The sequence below is a fragment of the Crassostrea angulata genome, chromosome 2 (assembly GCF_025612915.1).
Source record: "Crassostrea angulata isolate pt1a10 chromosome 2, ASM2561291v2, whole genome shotgun sequence".
NCBI classification, from domain to species: domain Eukaryota; kingdom Metazoa; phylum Mollusca; class Bivalvia; order Ostreida; family Ostreidae; genus Magallana; species Magallana angulata.
In genome coordinates, this window is record NC_069112.1 from 27,416,529 (window position 1) to 27,430,087 (window position 13,559).

The window sequence follows — 13,559 nt, forward strand, 5'->3', positions numbered from 1 at the left end:
TTTATAATGAACGACATGATGACTTTATTAATTATAATAACCACCATTAATGTGGGTATGTTAAATTTGCATATTTATATATATTTTTATATTTATGAATTATTGTACTTTAAACACTGAATGCTATAGATGGTCGATGTTGAAGAGTTCATCTTGTTCATGTGTTTTAATTACAGGCGTTGTTCACACCTCTTTGTATTATGGCTTCTTTACCTGAGCGATACCTGAGTGAATCGATTAAGATTTGTAAATTTTGTGTGAAAAATTCTCATTCCGGCAAAGGTTTTGAGCATTTAATATTAGTTTATCATACAAAACTATATATTTTCTGAAAGGTATATATCTCAGGATGAAAAAAATCTTTACCGAATAAAAAAATATTCGAGGATATTAACGATACAGGTGATTATGTTGGAATGACTGCACGATAACGGCATTCTTTTTCAACGAAAAAATTTCATTCCGGCAAAGGTTTTATATATCAAATCAAAACATATGGATTCAATTTTTACATGTTTCAAAGATATGGTCGTAATAATTAAAAAAATCGTGTCCGAATGAAAAATGTTAAAAACTTTTTGAGATATTAACTGTTTTATGAAGACGACTACCTCATTCCGGCGCCTATTTTTTACGACCATAGCTCATTCCGGCAAAGGTTTTGCATATTAAACATTTAATTATCTAAATTATTTTTATATATTTCGATAGCCCTATATCCATAAATGAAAAAACTGAAAACCGAATGACGATAGCTTATACACAACACAAGTTATCGACCTTTTTATACATGTCACTACGTCTATTCCGTCGCCATTCCGGCGATTAGTCCTCACCGGAACAAGGTAACAAATTTACCTGTATCCCGCATCATTAAATCGTACGTAAGAGAATTAAATTACATAAACAGTCAACTCGTATGTAAATAATTTCGTGTAGTTTATGATTTATCTTCATTTCTATTACACGTAATTTTCTTTAACTTATGATAGAAGTTAATATTCGTTATGGAGACAAAAAAAATAATTTGTGTGTGAATCCTTTATATTTGCGTATGGATGTTTAAAAGTGTTAAATCGTAAAATACAAAACAGTGCATGACTAAAGTACATGCCGCTTTTCAATAACACACAAACATAAAGCAATACAAATTAAAGTAATACGTTTCCTTAATTCTAGTCTTAAAAATTAATTCTGATTTTGCGTGTTTAATGGTGTAGAACCGTTCGGTTGCGTGTTTTATCCTTTTTGTTCGTGTATCGTGAAGATTCAGTAAGTTAGTGATCGTCCGTGCATCGTGCGTGATCGTTCGTGTATCGTGCGTGATCGTTCGTGTATCAGAATCGTGCGTGTCGTTTGTCAACAATAACGTTGCTACCACTGTAAATAGTACTTTTACGTATACACATCTCGTACATCCTAATATCCCGGTAAATGTTTTGTTAACTTCCTAGTACTTGCGTTATTGCAGTGCTCCCATGGCTCCTATGGTTGTGCATTTAGTCAGGCTTCCTGTTAATATATCCGCGTTTAATAAAAGTCAATACCATCAAGGGAAATATATTAGGGGAAAAAAATCACTAAAATAAGGTTTTCATTAATTTCTGGGTTCAGTGTGTTTTTGTACTTCCACATTCTTGATACTTCCCATGAGTTAACTAGCCTTCATCATAATGATCGCTCAGTCTTCTTCTTTTATGCGTGACACAAATATCGTTAAATATTGTCTCCGTCTGTTCGCACTTCTTCAGTGTTTTGGTAAGTAAAATTTGCTATTTTTAGTAATACGAGAACAAAATAGTACAATTTTGAATGCTTGTTTGCTTCATTCATTGTAACATGGCTATTATTTGCAATACCAGATATTAGAAATTATCAAGATGCAATCTTTGGTATTGTTATACTATTTTGATAAACAATAGCAAGTTAAGGTTTAAATACTATAACAATAATTTTCGGTATCAGATTAGTCAATGCTTGTGTAATTTAATATTCTTTTTGTTTTAACACTTTAATATGATGAACAGCTTTGAAAGTCATTATCTAAAAAAAGCTGAGCAAAGATTCGCAACTTACTGGGTATTATAGGTGGCTTTTGTAAAACAAAATGTCATGAATGTCTAATCTTAAAATTAATTAAAAATGTTTATGATCGATGGTTGGTTTTTTAACAAAATATTTTTCTGAAAACAAAATAAGTAATTAAAATATTTTTTTTATTTACTATTCAGGTAAAATGAAACACACAATCAATTTTCTTATTAGAAAATGTCTCCTCTCTTATTACTTTGAAATTACTTTTATTCGTAATAGTCATTGTTCATTGGGACGTAATTTCGTTAATTTTGTAGTGTAATCAGGATAATTTGAATTAATATTAAAATATTATTGTGTATAGGTTCGTGGGGATGTACATTCGTGGGCAAGTGTTACCCACGAATATTGATCCCCCACGAACAATAATGATTCCCCAGTATTGTTTAATGATTATTAGCATTCATCAAATTTATATAAAAATAATTTCAGGCTGTCGCTGTACGTTTTATGGTGTATACGGCGGTGACGAATTAGCACACTGTCGCGATGTAAACAACTGTTTCCATATAAATGAAACATGTATTAAATGTAGATCTGGTAAGCAAAAAAAAAAAAAACTGATAAAAAGCACGTGAGTATGGATTAATCATATATTAAAACATAAGAACATAAACTAACTTAAAGTTGTCTTCAGGAGAATAAAATCGCTTTGTTTAAAATTAATTTTCTAATCATATATATATATATATATATACTAGTATGTATGTTTTTGTAACAAATATTTTTTGGTTATACTTTCTATGCTAAAAGACGAAAGGGGGGAGGGGGCATGTTGTTATATAGCAATCGAAATAAATAAATGTTATTGTACCTCATTACGTTACATAGGTTAAAGGAAGTGTTATTATTTTTTGGGCACTAATACAACCATTTGAAAGTTAAAAGTTGTGTTGATGTGACCTGCATATTCAGTTTCTATTTTCAGTCATATGCAAAAAGGTTTTGTACACCTTTACGAAGAACAAATACACAGCAGAAAATCCAAAGAAAAATTTTGGTTTTATAATTTCAAACCATAATATTAGCAATGCTAAACTTTTAAGTAAAAGATATGTTCTGTATACAAGTATATATATATATATATATATATATATATATATATATATATATATATATATATATATATATATATATATATATATATATATGATAAATGATTTTAGGAGATATATATTAAAAACAGTTATACTTGTTATCAGTCAATGACTATACACCAAACACTATTATATCTAACGAGTCATGTAGTGATAATATTGTGCATCACATTAACAGGCTATCATAGGCTTATATTGTTAGATTGATAGTAAAAAAAAACTAACATAGGCACGAAATAAAACTTCAGAGCTCTTAGCTCTTTTGAAGAAATAAATAAGCAATATATATCGATCACAAAATAGCCAGTATTGTAACATCAAATGTTTCTTGCAGAGGACGATCTTTCAAGTACATCCCTGATTGTTTTGATCTGCATCCTTTCTACTCTTTTGATTACGACATGGATTTTGATTGCAGTGTATGCTTTCCTCAAACGTCGACGCGGACGCCTACTCGTTAACGAAACACACGGGGCTGTAGATATTTGTTTAGCAGACCAGGACGTGCCGCATCATTATGATGAGGTACAGGACATTGATGGATGTTATACTTTTCTAGATTGTTCTGCACAGGAAACGCACTACGAGGATGTGAACAAAATATGATGGAACGTAGAGACAAGCAGTAAATTATTACAAAGCCATCATATAACCATGCTCTTGGAGCTGGGATGCTATATTACAGACTTTAATGATAATATGTTTCACGGTGTGACCGTTAGGGTGAGAGCAGAAGGAACTATATCATTCCTGATCCTTGTTATTTGCAACCCGGTGACTTGCCCAAACCTCAACTTTGGCTTTCTCTCGAAAAAATTTACCCCTGCAAGGAACCCCATGTTATCAAATGTATATTCCAATTGTCCCGCTCTAGACCAGTATACATAAATAAACTACCCCTAAGCATTAATTAAATGTAAAACAGACTTATTTAAATACTTTAATACACACAAATCCGTCTGAGTTTTTTATGCACACTCATGTATTATCATTCCTTTACTTTTCAAAATAATCATTAGAATCAATAAACAAAAAATGCTTAACTGTGTTATTTCTCACTTTGTTCCTTTTTATTATCTGAGTTTTATTTTTTTGTCATCTGTAACATCAGTTTTGTTTTTAGTTTTTGTATGCAATATATGCTTGGTAAACATGTGCCCCCCCCCCCTTTTTTGAGTGTGTGATATCCAAATATTATTCATAAAGGTTTGACCATATATGCGACTTACTAATAGATTTTTTAAACACTTTCAAATTTAATGGTTTGACTATATATATGCAATATATACATAAAGGACTATGTGTGGTTTTAGGTCTCACACAAGGAATTAATTTCACTATATGTTACTATAAAGCTTTAATTCAGTTAATTAATTAACTATACTCTCAGCATATAATTCATGAAAGAGAAAGTTTAGTTAAATGCTTCAAGAAAAATTTTAGATCAGAAAAATAACGCCTTTTGCGGTTTCTAAGAGAGATAATTGAGAGTAAACATACCTACCCCCAAGTACACGTGGGTTCCACATGTTGACAAACAGGCTCAGCACCATCCAGGAAGTTGCATCATGCGCATCTAAAAAATTTAGTTCTATTGAAATTAGTGTGACAATTCCCCTAAAGTAATAATTCTCCTAGCCACTGAGTCCAAAATCAATATTATAGGCCTAAAATTAGGTGCCAAAAAAGGAAAAAAGAAAAGAAATTGTCTCTATATATATGGAACTACAATTGACTAAGTTCAGTTTGATTAGCTATTTCCTTGCGTAAGACCTGTACTGCATATCACACACTGGTTTTCACCGTCGTGATGTTTGTTTGGGGAAATTAGCTCAAGGATTAACCTGTGTCTAATTGCAATGAACTTGCTTCCACAGCACCTGAGGAATCAAAATCAAAAACCAAAGAAATTAATTAAAAGATGTTTATTTCGATGAGCCGCAAGTTGGAAAGTGATTTCGTAAAAATCACTAGCCAACGCGGTCACTCTACGGACTTGAAATTGACCAATCAGGTAACTCATTTTAAAAAGGTTAACGCCCAATTTCGGCAAAATTTCTTTGATGCTTGACACTATTAGCTAAGCCAAAGAAGGTGTTACAACAATTACTCGTATTTCCGCGGAGAAGGCCTGTAACAAAGACAGGATTAACTCGAAGCCGAAACAAAGTAAATAAGTATTTATTTGAGGCCGAAATGAAATAATAAGTTTATCTATGTGGAATTTCGAAGTGTCAAGCCAAAAGCGCAAAGGAATTTACCTCCAAAGAAACCGAAATAAGAATGTTTTTCTTAGTATCTAACAGCTGGGAATGTCATCCAAAGTTTACAAAAGATGTGTGAATGAATTAGCTAACAAAGACAAGAAGAAGAAAAATGAATAGATTTTTCCGAAAAATACTTAAAAGGAAATTGTGCGAAATAGTAGATATTATTAAACTAAAATTATTATGCATTTTTTTGCCCCCAAAATCAAAGTTTTAGAAAGAGCTTTAAAAATATGGTGAAAAATAGTTAAAATCATAATGGAAATAAAGGTGTAAAAGGTTATCACCACAGTGACGTCATAATGTAGAAATGACGTCATGAATATTGCATTATTTTGATAAATTGATGTTTTGTTGCAAAATATGGGTGTTTTCCTATGGTTTTTCGACTGGGAAACATCGAGCACAGGCTTGCTCAAGTACCATTTTTTAATATAATGTGTATAACTATCTGACAAAAAACATATGTTAAAATCGCACTTGAGCAGACCTGCGCTCTATACTTCCGAATGCAAAATATGGAGAAAAAATGAGAATATTTTCATTTTTTGCAGATTTGCAGTAATAAGGTCACTTAAATGACGTCATTGATAAACAGCAACTGAGCAATAATGACTAAAATCAAGATTAAAGTGATAGGCATCCTCTATGTACAGTGATTTGTGAAGATTTTATTTTTATACGATACTATTTAAAAACTGGTTGAAATCGGGGGCAGATATTTGACCATACCGCATATAGTCCTTTGCTAACTGTTTATTTTTTTCTCTTTATTTCTTTTTATTTAGTTCAAAATGTACTATTGTTGATTTCCTCCCTACTCATATACTTACCTGCCTACTGTACATGAATGCACAATTAGCTTAAAAATGGATCAATATGACAGTAAAGTATGGTTCTTGCTTGTATATATTTATATAATCTCTATTTAAAAAAAAAATCAAAACAAATCATTTAAGAAATAAACAACGTTATTTAGTGAACATGGCGTTATGAATAGCAATTGCTCTGTTGGCATATTCCATGATGCGCGCTAGCCTCGCCTTAGAAACTGTTCATACGTAGAGCCTGCCCTTGCGTATCGACATAAAAGAAGAAAATAAAGTTTGCAGTCTTTGCTGGGACCAACTATCACCGAAAAATTATGCAAAAGTGCCTAGCATCATGCAATTGTTGGCGCATTTTGGATCAAACATGCATAATTCAAGCACTTATTCCAATGTAGATGCTAGCGTCCGAGGGTGCTAGAAATAATGATCTTATATAAATAGTGCCTGTTTGGGAGTTGAAATTGACACCCCTCGAAAACCATTGTCAACTTCGCATTGGTTGACAATGGTTTAATTTCAACTGTTATCCTCCCAAACAGGCACTATTTATTTTATTATACTGAATGTCTTTTATATAGAAATGACGTGAATTCTACGGCAAACCGTATGCGCATAATTAACGCGCATGTAACAATTCGTTGTGTTACCCCTTGCTAAGTGTGTTGCTAACGCAGAGGGTAATAGAACGAATTACCAACTGCGTCTAATCCAATCAGATTTCAGTATTTAACATGAAAGTATAATAAAAATCAATATTACAATGATAACCATTGAAATAATTTTACAACAATGTGAACATAAAAAACTGTTCAATTTTTATATTGATCTGGATAATGCGTAAAAAGTTGACGCAGATTTTTTGTTTCCCAACCACCATGTTTACTTTATGTAAGTCAAGTGTAAGACATACTAGAATTGGTGAGAAGACGGACTTAGAATATGATAAGAAATGATAAGCAGATAGTTTGATTTGTTTTGTTCTTTAAGTGATTAAAATAATCTGCTTGTTTCTGATAAAATGACTTTAAAATCCAGTTAAAATAGGTCGTTAGCTCGCCTGTTAAACGTTTGAAATTGAATCAGACAAGGAGGATGTCGGTCACACCAAAGATTTTTCCCTTTGTTTTACTCTTTCCCAACATACTTTTTTATTTATTATATTTGAAAACGTTAAACAAATTGTAATTCTTTATTTTAAAATGTGCATCGATTGTAACTTCAAATGCTTGACAAGTGTATAATCATTGAAGCAATCGTATGTTGTCCAAAGGTTAGTTTGTATGCATGGCCTAAGTTTCGTTGTTTTAAAAAAAATCACACTACCTGTTTGAATGTCGAAAACTCTGTACATGAAAGGAAATTGAAAATTGAAAAAAAAAGATTATATAAGTTTCCTTTTCATAGAACTAGTGTCGTTCTTATTTTTATGTCATTGAATATTATTAAGATCAATAATCGTTTCCTGAAAATATTAGCCTAAAATACCACATACAAAACAACAGGCGAACAAACTTAGCTAATGCCTGTGTGCTTGTTTTCTTATCAACATTTTACCTCTTGCTAAATTCAGTCTTCTTACATGTACATCGAAAACTTTATATTAACAGTATGGCAATTACAGTATTACTGGTTGTGTTCCCTGTATGCTTCATTGCATCTAATTCCGCATTTCTGCTTCACGGAGACAAAATCCCGGGACACACAACCACCCTTGGACCACTAGGAAAAGATGCCTACCTCTCACTTCTGGTGCAGGAGGTTTTGGATCTTAAAGCTCAAGTTAAAAGTCAACAACAAGAAATTCAATCGTTGAAGATCCAAAAAGTGTCCGAGGACAATGCACCGGCTAATACTGTGAATAAATCAATGTCCGAATATATTGACATTAAATCTTCTTTTGGAATCATTAAACATGAGTTTGACCACAACAACAATCAAACTGGGCTTCTAGCTCTCAAAGCTAGGATTGATAACATGGCGAAGTCTATCCGATATTTAACTTTGTTCCTACAAGGTCACGAGATTCAAGATGAGGAGACAAACAAGACAATTTATAGAGAATTCGAACACTTGAATGCAAAATTGTTGAGCGAAAATCAAGTTTTGCATGAAGAGATTCAGAATTTAACAAATATCGAATCTGCGGAAATCCACCGACTCGAACTTGTACAGCAGACAAAACTCACAACATTGGGATCAGAAATAGCAACACAGATAACTAAACTAAACAATACTATTCTTCGTCTTTCTGATTATAGTAAGTACACTGTTTTGCTTTTTACATGTTCAGTGTCTTAGTCTGTGATACGCAAGACAACGAATCGATTCTATACCATATAGTCTGATAAATTCAAACAACGTTTTGTTGTGGCGCGAGCGGGGTTTGCATAATTAAAAGAATTGAAAATCACCTATATATGTCAATATTTTTCTATATCCCCCACTTGAAGCAATAAAAGAGAACTTGTGCAAATGTTAATAAAATGCACGTACGTGTATTCTAGGCTGTACATACATTGTTTATATGCTATATGTTAAAAGCGTGTTTTTATTCTATAAACACTAGAGATGCAGGTTTCCAAATTAAGTCACACGACGGTTTTTGTCTAAATCTCGACCATTTACTGTGCTAAATTGCATTTTTTTTGTGAGAATGGGTCTAGACTCCATCTTAAAAGTACTTCTACTAAAATGATACGTTTTCTTTTTTTATTTATAATTGGATTATTAAAATGGGAGTGTAGACCCACTTTGGGACAAAAGTCGTGGTTTTCACAAAAACGTCAAATATTTAATTATTATAAAAGTTATTCACTCAAGCTGATCTGTGTCAACGAGGCTCAGTGTGATGGGCGGATTACTACAGTGTATATGCAGCACATCTCGGCTGAGAGGGTGCTCGAATAATAGTGGGCATCCATTTTTAAAATTCTGCGCTTTTGCTTCCTTTTAAGTAAAATATCATTGTTCAAATTGTTTTATGTAGTAGATCTAGACTTATTTTGGAAAACATTTAAAACTCTTTAGATGACGAAAAAAAAATGCATAATGATCTTGCCCATTCCAAATAACGTTTAATATGCAAAAGCACTAGCATAGTCGAATATTATTTGAGATCATGTTGTAAAGAGCATAAACATCTATACTTTTATATTAAATAAAATAGACTCGAACTCTTGGGCTTAAGAATTACGTTTACTCAGGGTTTGAGATTTCAAAAAATATTTTTACAAAGTTCAATATCTGAAGTCCAAAGTTGTTTTAAAACCACAAAATAACAGCGCTATTAACAAATTTGATATTGATATTCATGATTTGTTTATCTGAGGAAGATATGCTTCGACAAAGGTAGATTAATTTTGAAACAGAGGAAATTCGGACTAATTTTTTCATTTTCTTATTTTCTCTTAAACACTTTCTGTTGCAATGTTATTGCAAAAGTTAAGTTTCTATATGTTTTTTCGAATCAGTTTACATATTTTATGTTTGTATTTACTCGTCTATAAATTTATATCACTGGCTGGCACGCGATCGGAAAAATCTTTAAAATGCATAAAATCGATTCAAGATAAAATATCTCGAAATTTTGATCATTGACCTTATATAATGTTAATGTCAACATAATACAGGCAATAAAAATAGTTTTAGGCAATCAATTATTTGGGGCTCCTATTAGTCAGTTTTTTGTAAAACTCGATCAAAAATGGGTACAATTTTGGAAATTGATAGAGGAAATTCGGACTAAATTAAACCTTAAATATGAGCTTTAAACGATTCATTCAAAAATAAAATTAGTAAAGCTATTCATATTTTATCATTTTCCAACCTACAAATTGTTTTATTATTTCTAATAAAAACAAAATAAAGAAAACCTTGAAAATGGTGGACAATTCTAACAAATTTTGAGAATTTTTTCTAAAAACATTCAGAGGTCACTAGCAGAAAAAGTAGGTCATTGACCTAATATTTTGTAAGTGAAAAAAAGCACCACCATAGTGGGACTACAATGTACAATACGTAGTTTTTCGTTCCTATTAGTGGATTTTTTTTCGCCCCTGAGTAAAGGTAATCCTTAAATACCGAGAAATCGGAAAATTATTGTCTTTTGGTTTATATATTCTAAACATCATTGGTACTTGAATATTACTCATTTGTTTTTATTTTTTCTTAATCAAGCTTTGCTAATTAAAAATCAACAAAATTCCTTTAAAAAAAACCGGAAATCATCTGGATTTTTTTTTGGATTTTACAATCTTGCGCATGCACATTACATTCACGCTAAATATATTCTGTTCATCAATGGAAATACGGGAGATAACTCTAACTATGTGCATTCAATATGAAAAGTCCCGAGAGTTCCGAATATCCACATAGTGTGTAAATTCGAAGCGAGTAAAAGCGTCGGTGAAAAAGTGTTGAATTCTTCATTTAATTTTTAGATGATAGGTATTTACAGCTTCAAAATGGTTTGTTATGAATAATGAAACTGTTATTTTCAATGCAGCTGCATTATTTTTTCCAAAAATCGTTTCGGAGCGATTCTGCAATTTTTGCTACATTACGGTTATATGGGAGGCATTTTAAATGTTGCGATGGCCTGTCCCGAGACACAGTTAGATTATTCTAACTAAGCAGAGTGTAGTGAAATTAATAGCATGATTGAAGGCTTAAAGCTTGGTTATATAAATGTCATTAAAACGGTTTGTCGATATATCTGTTTCCTAAATGTCCGATATCATATGCAATGTCAACCCATGCACGCACGGGTCAAAGTCTAGAAGAAAATAAAAATATTTCATTCTTTATTTGCACAAGACATACATCTTATGGCATAGGTTATAAATATAATTAATAGCAATATTCAAATAATGGTATGGTACATGTACATGTACATGTAAAGTACATCGACAATGTATATAAAATAAAATTTTACTAACAGGCGAAAAAACCAGAGAGTTTTTCTTAATTATCATGAATATTGAAAGCTAGATGGGGATACTTCCCCAAATTACACAGTTCTTTAAAATTTTGAACACTTAATAATTGTATAAATTTGTATACAACAGGTTTTTTCCAATAATATTTCTTAATATATTTTTCTCAGATTTCTCTATACTGCTGACATTTCAAAACAAAATGGAATTCATCTTCAATATCTGAACAAAATTTACATAAGCGTCTTTCTTTTGGTACATTAGTGTGTCGTCTACTTCCAACTGCAAGTCTATGAGATGACAATCTAATTCTTGTAATTTGTTTCTTATATGTAGAAGGTGTTGATTTTGTTAAATGATATTGTAATGAAAACTTGTCAATAATATGCTTGTAAAAATAACATCGAGATGAGGAATTAATCTGTTCTACAAGTTGTTGAGTAAAGTGATCAATGATTCTTTGCATAATTAAAGGAAAATAGGTTGCACAATGTATATACTCCTGTTCATACCATATATGTCCTAGACCTATTTCAAAAAGTTTATTTTTAATTATGAAAATAAAAGTATAAGTGAGTGTTTGCTAATGATTAGAGAATGCAGTTCTTTATTATTTATGTACTGATGCACAACTTTAAATGTAACATTCTTGCACATACTTTTAAGTCCTTTATTTAATTACCCTAGGTGCGGGGGGTTCGCCAGGCATTGTACGCTCTTCTCCTTTAAAATGCATTTTAAAGAAATAAAATAACAATCTGTATCTGTATTTTAGAAATTCGGCTATTTGGAGGAGATTCAAACTCCGGAAGAGTGGAGATTCTGTATTTTGGACAATGGGGGACAGTGTGTGACGATAATTTTGATAACAATGATGCTAAAGTTGTGTGCCGAATGCTTGGACTGGCCACGTAAGTATACATGTATATAGATGACATTAGATTTCTTTAACATTATTATAATCATTACCTAAGATATTAAAAAAAATGTTCCTAGTTTAATAATGCCGAAAAATTCGTAGACAATTCGGTGAATAATAATGGTCTAACAATTAGTATGAAAAACGTCAGTCAGCATTTGACCTAGCGGAAGACTTTATTTGCTGACAAGGTCGTTGTGTCGACTATAGAACATACGAAATGATGACTTCAATCGAGACTGTTGATAATCTTGTTAATCTAACTCAAGACGCCATATTATAGAACTACGTATCACTCATGTGGATATCCAACATTATTTGGTGTAAAATAAAGCTTACATTTTTCAAAACAGAATTTAATATACTAATTAGAATTGTCTATTGGGTGATATTCAAGAGCTTCGTATGCATATATTTGCATTAATTCCATCATTTTTTTTTTCAATAATCAAAGCACTAATGCTGTGGCATATGGAAATGACATTGCACATTATGGAGAAGGAACTGGTCCTATCTATTTTGACGATTTAGGGTGTACTGGTTCTGAACCTAACTTGTTCAGTTGTCCCCATAATCTACTTGGTGATCATAACTGTTACCATGATGAAGATGCTGGAGTACAATGCGGTAAGGAACTTTCTTAATCCATGAATCTAAGGAATAATTTGAATTTGAAAAGGACTGTTAAATGTTATTTGCAATTGCTGTCGATTTTTCATAAATACATAATAATACGTGTAATCTGTGGAAATTAAAAAAAGAAAGAAAAGAAATAATGCAGAACTGTATGACTGTTTATCACAGGATGAAGCTGCCCAAATTTAGAAAAAAAAGACAATAAAGAAGAAGGCACCACAGTTGAAGGTGTTTCTCTTTAATAAAATTTGTGACATTTACAGTAAAACAATCAGTATCATGACGTTTGCTTTCATTAGCCTTTCAATACTTTTCAAATAAATGGATAACATTTTTTGTATAGTTAACTGCAAAAATGTATTACAACACAAAGCCATTTTCCTGGCTCGTTTTTATATAACAATTTTCTGTCAAATTGCTGTCAACGTTTCAATTTAATAATTTATTTAAGGTTCATTTAATTTAAGGTTGAAGTCTATCATAATTAAAAACACCAATTATGCCGTAAGGAAGGAGTTATTATTGCTAATGGGTTATGTGCGCTATTTCTGAAATGTTTGCCTCATAGGCCATTATGAAACACCAAAGAAAACATTTCACTTATTATATTTACATCTTTTTCTCATTCATTCTAGTAATTATCCATAAAACGTTAAATAATAGTACGCATATTTTTGTTCTTGGCGATCAGCACACTACACAGAGAACGGATATTTTTTTTCAAATATGTAAAAGTTTACCATGAAAACTAAACTTTAAAAAATGGTATAATCATACGTGGA

At 31.5% G+C, this 13,559-nt stretch overlaps 2 protein-coding genes across 2 annotated transcripts; both read left to right on the forward strand.

Moving 5' to 3' along the window:
* Positions 1-1,641: 1,641 nt before the first annotated feature.
* On the forward strand, positions 1,642-4,123 carry LOC128171668 (uncharacterized). The gene is made up of 3 exons (XM_052837447.1): positions 1,642-1,758; positions 2,527-2,634; positions 3,526-4,123. The coding sequence occupies exons 1-3, from the start codon at positions 1,674-1,676 to the stop codon at positions 3,795-3,797; spliced, it is 465 nt and encodes a 154-aa protein (XP_052693407.1). The 5' UTR covers positions 1,642-1,673; the 3' UTR covers positions 3,798-4,123.
* Positions 4,124-7,892: 3,769 nt separating this feature from the next.
* LOC128174109 (uncharacterized) lies at positions 7,893-12,785 on the forward strand. The gene is made up of 3 exons (XM_052839743.1): positions 7,893-8,545; positions 11,998-12,133; positions 12,596-12,785. Exons 1-3 carry the CDS (start codon positions 7,897-7,899, stop codon positions 12,783-12,785), a joined length of 975 nt encoding a protein of 324 aa, XP_052695703.1. The 5' UTR covers positions 7,893-7,896.
* The last annotated feature ends 774 nt before the right edge of the window (positions 12,786-13,559 follow it).

Bases quoted from the DNA above. Each gene is read 5' to 3' on its own strand.
- LOC128171668 (XM_052837447.1), top strand. From the start codon at position 1,674: ATGATCGCTCAGTCTTCTTCTTTTATGCGTGACACAAATATCGTTAAA. The intron at 1,759-2,526 runs GTAAGTAAAATT...AAATAATTTCAG, and splicing joins CGCACTTCTTCAGTGTTTTG to GCTGTCGCTGTACGTTTTAT. The intron at 2,635-3,525 runs GTAAGCAAAAAA...TGTTTCTTGCAG, and splicing joins ATGTATTAAATGTAGATCTG to AGGACGATCTTTCAAGTACA.
- LOC128174109 (XM_052839743.1), top strand. From the start codon at position 7,897: ATGGCAATTACAGTATTACTGGTTGTGTTCCCTGTATGCTTCATTGCA. The intron at 8,546-11,997 runs GTAAGTACACTG...TCTGTATTTTAG, and splicing joins TCTTCGTCTTTCTGATTATA to AAATTCGGCTATTTGGAGGA. The intron at 12,134-12,595 runs GTAAGTATACAT...CAATAATCAAAG, and splicing joins CGAATGCTTGGACTGGCCAC to CACTAATGCTGTGGCATATG.